Source organism: Triticum aestivum, chromosome 5D (genome assembly GCF_018294505.1).
Source record: "Triticum aestivum cultivar Chinese Spring chromosome 5D, IWGSC CS RefSeq v2.1, whole genome shotgun sequence".
NCBI lineage: Eukaryota > Viridiplantae > Streptophyta > Magnoliopsida > Poales > Poaceae > Triticum > Triticum aestivum.
The window spans coordinates 115,619,010-115,629,694 of NC_057808.1; the positions used below are offsets into that span (position 1 = coordinate 115,619,010).

At 39.8% G+C, this 10,685-nt stretch overlaps 1 protein-coding gene and 1 non-coding gene across 3 annotated transcripts; one reads left to right on the forward strand and one right to left on the reverse strand.

Moving 5' to 3' along the window:
• Positions 1-5,930: 5,930 nt before the first annotated feature.
• On the reverse strand, positions 5,931-10,206 carry LOC123119775 (protein DEHYDRATION-INDUCED 19 homolog 4). Of its 2 annotated transcripts, XM_044539697.1 has the most exons (5): positions 9,920-10,206; positions 9,659-9,819; positions 7,495-7,572; positions 6,714-6,976; positions 5,931-6,396 (listed from the first exon to the last, which is right to left on the reverse strand). In XM_044539697.1, exons 1-5 carry the CDS (start codon positions 9,966-9,968, stop codon positions 6,294-6,296), a joined length of 654 nt encoding a protein of 217 aa, XP_044395632.1. In that variant the 5' UTR covers positions 9,969-10,206; the 3' UTR covers positions 5,931-6,293. The 2 variants fall into 2 exon arrangements, with proteins under 2 accessions (XP_044395632.1, XP_044395633.1); XM_044539698.1 differs by lacking the exon at positions 7,495-7,572.
• Positions 10,207-10,569: 363 nt separating this feature from the next.
• TRNAT-AGU (transfer RNA threonine (anticodon AGU)) lies at positions 10,570-10,643 on the forward strand. The gene has a single exon. It is a non-coding gene; the product is annotated as a tRNA-Thr (tRNA).
• Positions 10,644-10,685: the final 42 nt, after the last annotated feature.

A 10,685-nucleotide genomic window follows, 5' to 3' on the forward strand; every position in this document is an offset into this window, starting at 1 on the left:
GTCCCTCGGTCATATTTTCGTAGTGCTTAGGCGAAGCCCTGCAGAGATAGCTTCACCATCACCACGTCGTCGTGCTGCTGGAACTCATCCACTACTTTGTCGTCTTGCTGGATCAAGAAGGCGAGGACATCACCGAGCTGAACGTGTGCTGAACGCGGAGGTGCCGTACGTTCGGCACTCGATCGGCTGGATCGCGAAGAAGTTCAACTACATCAACCGTGTTACTAAACGCTTCCACTTACGGTCTACGAGGGTACGTAGACACACTCTCCCCTCTCGTTGCTATGCATCTCCATGGATAGATCTTGCGTGTGCATAGATTTTTTTTGTTTTCCATGCAACATTTCCGAACAACAGTAGGGGTGGCGAGGCACGTATTGTATTGTTGCCATTAAGGATAAAAAGATGGGGTTTGTATCATATTGCTTGAGTTTATCCCTCTACATCATGTCATCTTGCTTAAGGCGGTACTCTGTTCTTATGAACTTAATACTCTGGATGCAGGCAGGAGTCGGTCGATGTGTGGAGTAATAGTAGTAGATGCAGAATCGGTTCAGTCTACTTGTCACGGACGTGATGCCTATATTCATGATCATTGTCTTAGATATCATCATAACTTTGCGCTTTTCTATCAGTTGTTCAACAGTAATTTGTTTACCCACAGTATGCTTTATTAAAGAGAGAAGCCTCTTGTGAAAACTATGGCCCCCTAGTCTATTTTCCATTATATATTTTCAGATCTATAAAACCAAAACCCAAAAATACCTTGTTGTAATTTATTTATATTTACTTTATTTTACCTTTTACTTATCTTTTATATCTATCTCTATTAGATCTCACTCTTGCAAGTGACCATGAAGGGATTGACAACCCCTTTTTCGTGTTGTGTGCAAGTGTTTGTTAGTCTGTGCAGGTGCATATATTTGGGAATTGATTGTGCCTCCTACTGGATTGATACCTTGGTTCTTAACTAAGGGAATTACCTATCTCTACTTTGCTGCATCACACTTTCCTCTTCAAAGGAAAAAATCAACGCAATCTCAAGAAGTAGCATCTGGCACCGGAGAAGCATATCGCGGCCGCACGCGCGGATGAGGTCGCAATGGATGCTATGCGTGCTGACCGCCAGATCTTGGATGAGCATCTCGCTTTCGAGGCCACCGTCGATGCCGCCACTTGGTTGGCTACTTTAAAGTACAGTTTGGACCAATAATTGCTACATTTCCTAGTACTTATCAAGCATTGTTGGTTTGGTTAACTATCTTATCTTCTAGTATATGTTCTATTCTGCAATGTGGTGCTCAGTTAACTGTTTGGTTCATTTGTTTGGCTGTCCAGTTAAAAATTTTGGTTAAATTCTGCAATCTGATGTTCATTTGTTGTGGGTACAGTTTTGTATTGTTATGCACGTGAGAAATAAATCGAGTTTGGTTGTACTAAATACACGAGAAACATATACAATTGCTCTATTTCCAAGTTGTTTAGCAGGGTATGTGTTATCCTTGGGTCTTCGTAGTGTTGTAGAGGTCTTCGGCGTTGGTGTGTAGCAGCTTGGTTGCTCTGTGATTTGCCTCATCGCCATTGGCATGAGGTTGGTCTAGGTCGAGTTAATCTGTTGCATCTGCAATTTGTCTATTTTTCATTAACATATTCTATTGATAGTATGCCAACTCTCAGTTAACCTGATCAAGATATGCCTTTTAAGTGTTGCAGGGAAACAATGGGAGGCAATGAGGTTTACCATCGAGGTTTGCACATGCACGATCCTTTGGCTAATAGCACATCATTATGCAGTTGCAGGAATCATTCTAATATTTATGTTTTAGCAATTTGGTCTTGCACATGTAGGTCCTGCTATCAGAGGTTTAGACCCATTGTTTGATCCATTTTGCATATGGGGAATGAGATGTCCATGAATATCAGTCAAGTCAAGAAACTCAGAAGGATTATTACGATAAAGAAACTTGCCATGAATAACAGCAAGATCTTTGTTTACACAATGAAGAAGACGTCAGTCAACTATAGGATGATACTAACTCTTTTACCTTGTTTTTCCCCTTGTGCCATTTCAAAATGCATATCTTTTTTCAGTCCTTTCCAAAGCAGTTCACCGATGATTACCTCTCAAACCACCAAAATGGTCAAGAGCGAGGAAGGTATTCATTCATCACCCACGATACAATATTGAAGTCTTCCCCAAGAGGACGAAGGTTGGGCGGGCAATTATCCATAGCCATTGGCATAAAGTTGCGAGGGTCAACATCACTGAAGGCTCAATATTTTCCTTCCGCTTCTGCAGTTTCCCAAATGAGATTCATCTGTCTATTTACCGTGTATGATGCTACTTTCCCAAGGTTTTTGATGTTGCATGTGAAACTTGGTGCTGTTGTGTAATGGCGTAACTAGCTATATGCCTATATGGTCTAACTGAGTGTTGAAGCTATATTATGTAATTCAATTATGAAATCCTGGTTGTTGTAATATGGATATGAAATATATGGTGAGTTTTATAAGAAATATCAATTTGATTACTAAATGGATTATCAATAATAGACCAATTAGCCTGCTTAGTGGGGTTTTCTATTTGGTACTTCCGGCCGCGTTAGCCACCCTACGGAGGGTATCGACAATTTTCCGAACCGACAAATTTTACCATTGGCTTTAAAAATATATTTGGCATGTAGTACTCTGGAATGGAAGAAAAAAAGATCTATTAAAGTCATTCTACCATAGATAATCTAACTGATTTATAGCCAGTCAAATTATATTTGAATTACCAACCAGGAACTCATAGGCATCAGATGTATTTTTTTCTTGGTACAATAAGGGGATGGCCTAGATGTATAGAAAGTGGGTCCATATCAAGCCGCGGAAAAAATATTTGTAGCGATTATTACTGTTTTTCACTAATATGATAGTGGGTTTATTCTAGTTAGGAGTTTAACAAGAGAGACAACAAAACTAGTGTTACCTCAAAATTGATGAAGGCGTTTTGATTCGTAGCAGCGCCCGCAAACGATGAGATAATCCAAAAAAGTCAAATAATTAATAGGAGGATAAGTGGACCCCAAGGAGATACCCCAAAGATTCTTCCTCTTTTCAAGGCATCCTAAAGAGAGAGCGACAAGTTCATAAATGCAAGGACGAAAGGATACGACGTAAGAGGATAACATTGTCCAATACCTCAAGTACTAGAAACTGACCAAAATGTGTTAGCCATTAATATTAGCCACAAAAGTAGCCGGGGGCATGCATTCATAAATAGGATTGATAAAAGACCATGCAACCCTTTACGTGCCAAAACCCTAACAATGAAGCCCTATTAAACAATATCAACGGCTTTCACAAAGTTTACCGCTCACATACAAACATGTAGGTTCTAGGACGAGAGTTGTTCTTGAGCAATAATAATATGATTAATTTGCTAAAAATATATCATATTTGCGACTCTACGACCTTGAATGAAATCTTGAGTCTGGTGAATATAATAATGAATCTGATCTTTAAGTCTGTTAGCCAAGATTATAGCTAGTGATGATTTTATACATGACATTACACATGACAATTTGGTGTACTAAGACTTTTGATGCTGTATCTATGAGTGGTTTTGTGATTGTGTTAGCAACTTTGTCACACGATATGTAGAGTATCTATAGTAGACTAGCCTCGGTTGTCTATAGAAAATATTACATATGAACTTTATTCATGTATTGGAAGAGGAAAATGCACGTTTGTAACATGTTGACAAATTGTAGCATCGTTACACACAACCTGCAAACATTTCTCATCGTTGCATGAATATCATTTGTAAGTTATAGTCATAAGTGATGATGGGTAAAAATAGGCAGCTTACGAGTACAATAACCGCATGATTTATATGTAGTGTTGTGTGTAACTGATATGAGGGGATGTTGAAAATATCATTAGTATGGAATATTGTATGTATGTGCTCTAATTTAAGAGGACACGACAAGTGGCTTACCAAAAAAAATTGTGTTGGAAACATCTAACAATCTTGTGAGCAATTTCTCCTGTCTTTACCTAAAAGTGTGCTTGCGAATGGAGAGCGTGCCTGGTGAAATTGTGGTATCTTTACCCTTGGGTTTGGATTGTTGGAAAGAAAAGTGATGGAATGGATTCAATCACAACTTTGGATGCTGGTATATTTTGAAAAAGAAAAACCTTTATTTAATGAAAATCAACATGCGATCTAGCTTTCATTGTGGTTTAATTACAGTTATGGTGATTTGAGGTCATGTACCACATTTCAGTTTCATTCTGACTTTACAAAGGTTTAATTGGAGTTTTTTAATTAGGTTTCAGTTATTCATTAGGAAACTCCTCTTCATCATGGTTTAATCGAGGTTCCACAACGGTTTAATAAAGTCAACAAAAATGTTTCAAAAGCATAAGATGAGGTTTGGTGGAAACTAAAAAAAACTCAAACGACAATAAAAGCCAACTTAAGCTGGTATGAAACCTCGGTGAAATCATGCAACCACAATAAACTCAATTATACGCAATTCAAAACTTTATAGATGTTCCATGCAAGTTAAAAAAATTGAAAAAAGTTGAAACCATATTAATTCACTTTTTGATGATCTTGTCAAGACACATACAATAGTCAAGTCTGTTCCATAAGTGGACATTCTTCCAATTATATGACCTTTTGTGTTTGGATAAAAATATATTAGATACTTAAATTTAATGATGGGAGAGGGAGAGGTGGACTGCATGTTGATTTTGATGTAATACAAAATCTTCAATGTGCTAGCAGCTCATCTCCAACCACACATTCTCCCTCTATTTTTCATCCTACAACTCACACGCTACGCTTGCATATGTGTACACCTATGCCCATCATGGACCAAAGTTTAGATTGATTTTGCAAAGTAACTGGTGATTCAGAACGTTTGAAAAAAAATCACATGTACAAATGATTGATCATTACATGTATGAGTAATGTTTTGTGAAAATTGTTAAATTTCTCTGTGAAAAATGTTAAAATGGTATTCCCTTCGTCCCATAATATAAGAGCGTTTTTTACACATGCAGCGTAAAAAACGTTCCTATATTATGGGACGGAGGGAGTATATGCTAGTTGTTTGATTTTTTTTAACTTTCTTGTAACTTGGAACAGAGTTTCCGAAAATCCAAAATAAGGAGTGCATCTCCTCGCCCCTCCGTGGACGTTACCCGTAAAGAAAGGAGTATGTGACCGAGATCAGAAAATCCATATACAACTGTCAACTGTCAGTATCCTTGTGATGGCGAGGGTGATCCTATAAGGTGTGTGAAAAGCTAGTGAATAGAATTACGGAGGTCATCGCAAAAAAATTATGGAGGAAATAAATAAATATCCATTGGTTTGCAACTCTTGTTCTTCTGATTTCAGCTACTTACAATCTTATTTTTTTCAGGACCTCGTAGGACTTCAACTAGGTTCTGAATCAATTGAGACGTAAGCACTTCCTCACCACAAAGCGAAGAGGAAGGATGTGACGTTCCCTGATCTTTACAATGGCCTAGGAAAGGTTCGAACGATCTAAGACTTTGCAAGCCACATACGTGTAACTAATAAACCATAAAAAAATAGCTTTTCACGCGTTCGGAACACGGAAGGAAGGCTGGATTACTATACGAGTCTAGAGCCAAAGTCTTCCCCCCGCGCCTTCGTTCCCACGGCTCCCAAAATCGATGTTCCCACAAGAATTAGCATCCAATTATCATCAGACTAAGCTGAATGAAAATATATTACTGTACTGTTACATTTTCCTTCTTTCTACACATGGCTTGGAATATCTTTAGTTTATGGAAAATTAAATCAAAACATTATTCGGTGGAGAACTGATTTCATAAGACAAGCACCCTGACTAATGATCTTGCAGCAAATAAAAACACACCAATGACGACGGAGGGTACACAGCATATGATCAACCAACCTAGAACGAATAGGCATTTCATGTCCGAAAATAAATAGGATGAATTATTTCAGCAGTCACTAGGCCACCCAATCATACATACAACCAGGGCCGCCCGCGGGAGCCCCCCGACAACATCTCATCAAATTACCAGACCTATATATACTATCTTATTGTTCATGCGACACCGACCGACGCGCATACTAACCAACATCCATATTCACAACATTCATCCTTCTTAACATCGCACAACAAAGCTGCCATCTGTTTTTAATGGCAACTGGGTGAAAGGCAGCAACTCGCGCTAAGGTATACAACTTTCTGGTGAAGCAAGAGCTGCCTTCTCAATCAATTTTCGGAACAAGACATTCTTCACAAGATGTCATCAAACATCAGGGACAGCACCAGCCCCTGCACGAACTGGCTCCTCTTGGTTCTCTCCTCCTTCTCCTCAGGGAGCAAAGGCTCCTCAGCACTGTCCAACAAACAAAGCCATAATCAGCACACCACCATCCGGAAGTTACAATCCATGATTATCAAAATGAAACCATTCATACGATATTACTGTTCATCAAAATGAAACTAGTTCATACAATATTACTACTATTTAGCAGACATGTTCCATATAGCCTGCTTAAAGTGAAAAATGACTTCATGAACCGCCCTCAGTGACAGGTTTTTAGTGACCGACTATGGATGTTTCAAGCAATTGCATATCAAAATGACACCAAACTGTTGGTGTAGCGTCATATAAGTGAATGAAGCGTGCAAGTAGCAAATGAATTTCAATACCTTTCTTCTGCTTTCTGCTCCGAGGCATCACTTTTCTCAATAACTTTTTCCAATAACTCTTCTTGTGCATCTTTTCGCGAATCTGCATCATCATCAATGAAGCTACCAACAAAGGAGGAGAGTAGAGGATCAGGCACTGTATTGAGCGAGGTGGCACGAGAGGATCCACCGTAGCGGTATTGTATGTGCGCCGCATCCTTTTTCAATGCGGAATACATTGAAGAAGGTGATCCAGATGAAACTCGCTGGTTCCTCCACCTGCCCTGCATGTTACAAGCATGAACATAGGATTAGATGATATCCAAATAAATATGGAATATTATTAAAACAGGCATGAGAGTTATTCAAATAGGAAAGACTTCATATTAGAGATAGGGACCAAATTAGTATCCTTTAAGTTATTACTCAGGGCTCAAGTTAGTGCTGTATGAGGGTCATTGCATGTATCAAGTATCAACCAAGCACAAGAGGTTAATAATCTATAATCAATCAAGCACAAGAGAAAGCTAATCTATTATCTTCGCCATTCGTCCTTCCAAACCTATGTTCTGCTCCCCAATCCTCTACAATGTGCCATTTGGCCATCTTCCTGGCGGTAGTGAACTAGTTTATTTCATGCATGTTGATTTTGTTCAAGAGGTACAGAACTTGAATACTTTAATGATCTCATTTTCCTAATTGCAGATCATGATTGAACAATAACAGCAACCTATTCCATGCAGTTTCAGTTATATATAATAACTGACTGATGAATGATGATGCTTGTTGAAACTAATGATACCTTGAAGAAACTGGGATGCTCTGAGGTCATGTGCCCAACCAAGTCCATCCCAACTCTATCTGTGCATATAGGGCACACCTAAAGGAACAAAATGAAAAATAACCAGTAAGCAGACAAAACTGATCATGTCTGACTTAATTGTGGATGGGCATAGTTGTTTCCACAACAATCTAACAATAGACGTTGGAATTTACTTGAACATTTCCAAATATTTCTTATATCACAACATGCAAGCGAAGTGATAAAATACATAAACCCTATCCACACTATCAATAATCAACTACACATGGAACACAAAAGTTATCTTAGCAATCCTTAAATCCACATATTTCATAAAGGAATAATAGGAATAAAAAGCTACTGCAGTTCCATTGCCTAAACACTATTTTAAAAGGCCACATGCACAAGCGAAGCATCACTGCTACAAGCCTACAACTACTATAGCGGCACTAGTACACACTACAAGATATAAAGAAAAATTGGCAGCCACTGCACATTGCACTGCAAAATTAGTTGTGCAGACCCTAATTGGTCACTTACCCAGACATGAGTAAATCCACTAGACTTAATACGGAAAGTGTAAAATATTGACTGCTCAGCCCAGAAATTCCTCTATCCACACTGTATAAAACATGGAAGTGCAACCAATGCAAAGTGTGCACTATTTAGTCTTGATGTTGTACACGGTTTTGCAGAAAAAAAATCTTATACTCACCACTGCCATTAAGAGCATCCAACACCTTCTGTAACTAAATTTGATTGTGATCCTTTTTTATCTTACCGTAAGTCATTACTTTATGCTACATTTCAGTTGAGTGCATCCAGCATATTGTGTGGTTGGATTTTAAGTTGACATGTGATGATGATGCAATATCATGTAACTGTGATTCCGCGCTTAGGATGGCTCTGTTGTTTCATTTGTAAGATTGCTATGAAGTTTATGGCATTTGCAAACAATAGAACCATGATTTTCAAATTATACTATGAACTACAATAGCCATCACTACAACTTTTGGGCCACACACTGGAAACATTACATTGAGAGGAACCCTACTTCCTCAAAGATCTATCAAGTATAAACATATGCACCTGGAGCACTCAATAACATAATGCACAATATTACAAAAAGCAGTTCAATCAAACTCCCAAAGTTAAGCTGAACAATTAACTCCCGATTTCAACCAATCAGAGCTTAAATTCATTTCACCAAGACACCAATTACAAGTGTGAATAAAAACTACAAATTCATAGTATATTATATGATTGTATCAACTAAGCCACATGAATGCCATGCCATCACATCAACTTTATGTATCTACTGAAAAATAATGTATGAACTAAATTAATTGGATCGATCTAATCTTCACACGTGAAACACATCTCAATAAATAATATTTCCGTTATGAAAGATGCACGCCACTACTCCTGCAATTTCCACATTAGTGGATCTTTCAACCAATTCTTAATACACTAACTAATTTCTCTAAACATAGAAAAGATATAATAGTTGGATCTTCTAATGCATTCTTATTATGTAAGAATGAATTAACGATGCCACTATGAAACAAATGGAGACATGAAATGAAAGCACCCAAACTTCCTTGCAGAAGTAGAAAAATGAAGCCCCAAAAAGTAAGCCAAGCCTTCAACTAGCTTATAACTTAACACGCAAGCAACTTAAACACCCAAAAATACTATACACTTGCAAGCAAACCTTGAGAGTGATAAATAAAAGCAGCTCAAACATGCACCGTATGCCAGAAGAAGCACTCTAAATTCCTAGCTCAAACATCTAAAGGAAGATTAAGCACATTTCTACAAAATCAGATGCAATTATGAGGAGAAGAACCCTATGCAGCAGGAAAATACCAACTCTGTACACAGCAATATCTTAGCTCAAAAACTAAAAGCATCTCAAACATGCATAGTATGTGAGTATGCGCAACTCATACGGCCCAAATTCCCACCTTTGCAATTAAAAATATGAAAATGACAAGTAAAATCACCACACACACATACAGGCATTTCCCGGAGCCTATAGAAACAACAACAATGCCTACATGTTACACAAGAGATTAACAACAAACCCTAATTGTTGAGCTAGATGCGCCCGAAAGCCACTAGGTGTTAGTACATCTTTCCATGAAGGTTGAGAGGAAATTACCCCGGCCTTGGTCTCCGCCGCGTGCTCGTCCTCGATGTGCAAGCACAGGCCGACGCCATCGAACTCCTCCCCGCAGAAGGGGCACTCCAGCTCCTCCTCCTCGGCGCCCCTCTCCTCGTCGTCGTCGGTCTCCTCCGCCTCCTCGAGCCGCATGAGCGCATCTGCCAAAGCACAAAACCCCATCAAAAACCTCCTCAGGAAACCCTCAAAATCACACGATTTGGAGCCAAGATCGGATCTTTGGGGCGGCGAAGCACGAACCGCGGAGCCTGGTCTCGGCCTGGAGGCGTTCGAAGGTGTCCATGTCCATGGCGGCGCCGGCTGGGGAGGGGGGCCCTTCGGCTTCCTGGCCTGGCCGGGGTCAAACCGGGCGGCGCCGGGCGCCGGGAGGGGGCCGGCGATCAGCGGGGTTTAGAGCTAGGGTTTTTGCGGCGGGTCGGAGGGGGAAGGGGAGAGACACACCGACACGGCCGGGGGGAGGAGAGAGAGTGTGGGTGGCTAGCTATTGGGTGAACGGGGGAGAAGCTTTTGCTTAGGGAGGAAGGAGGGGTGGCTATGTTGCAGAAACCCCCCTCCAGTATGGTGGGAATTACGGGGCGCTGTAAATGGGCTGACAGCCTCAAGCCCAGTGTGGATCCAGCCTGCCCATTTTTGTCCACATTATCTGGAAAAGAAAAGGTTCTTGTCCACATGCACATAATGACACGTGAGAAAAATGGCAACTCGGCATCCTCACATGGCGTAGTAGTTCTCTTTTCGCGTAGGTCCAGGAATAATGCACGTATACCGGAACTTTGTTTTAGAGAAGGCTCTGAAAAACGGAAGCTGTTACCCTTGTGTAACATGAATAAAAAACATATTTATTACAGGTATTGATATTAGTGGGTAACTAAATTTTTTTCTGACAAAATGCTCTCGTAGCTTAGTTGGTTAGAGCACCCGTTTAGTAAGCGGGAGGTCTTGAGTTCAACTCTTAATGAGAGCACCATAGCTGTTTTATTTTTCTGCATTTCAAGCTGTCAAACTT

Bases quoted from the DNA above. Each gene is read 5' to 3' on its own strand.
- LOC123119775 (XM_044539697.1), bottom strand. From the start codon at position 9,968: ATGGACATGGACACCTTCGAACGCCTCCAGGCCGAGACCAGGCTCCGC. The intron at 9,820-9,919 runs GTTCGTGCTTCG...GTGCTTTGGCAG, and splicing joins GGCCGAGACCAGGCTCCGCG to ATGCGCTCATGCGGCTCGAG. The intron at 6,397-6,713 runs GTATTGAAATTC...TTTGTTGGACAG, and splicing joins GAGCAGAAAGCAGAAGAAAG to TGCTGAGGAGCCTTTGCTCC.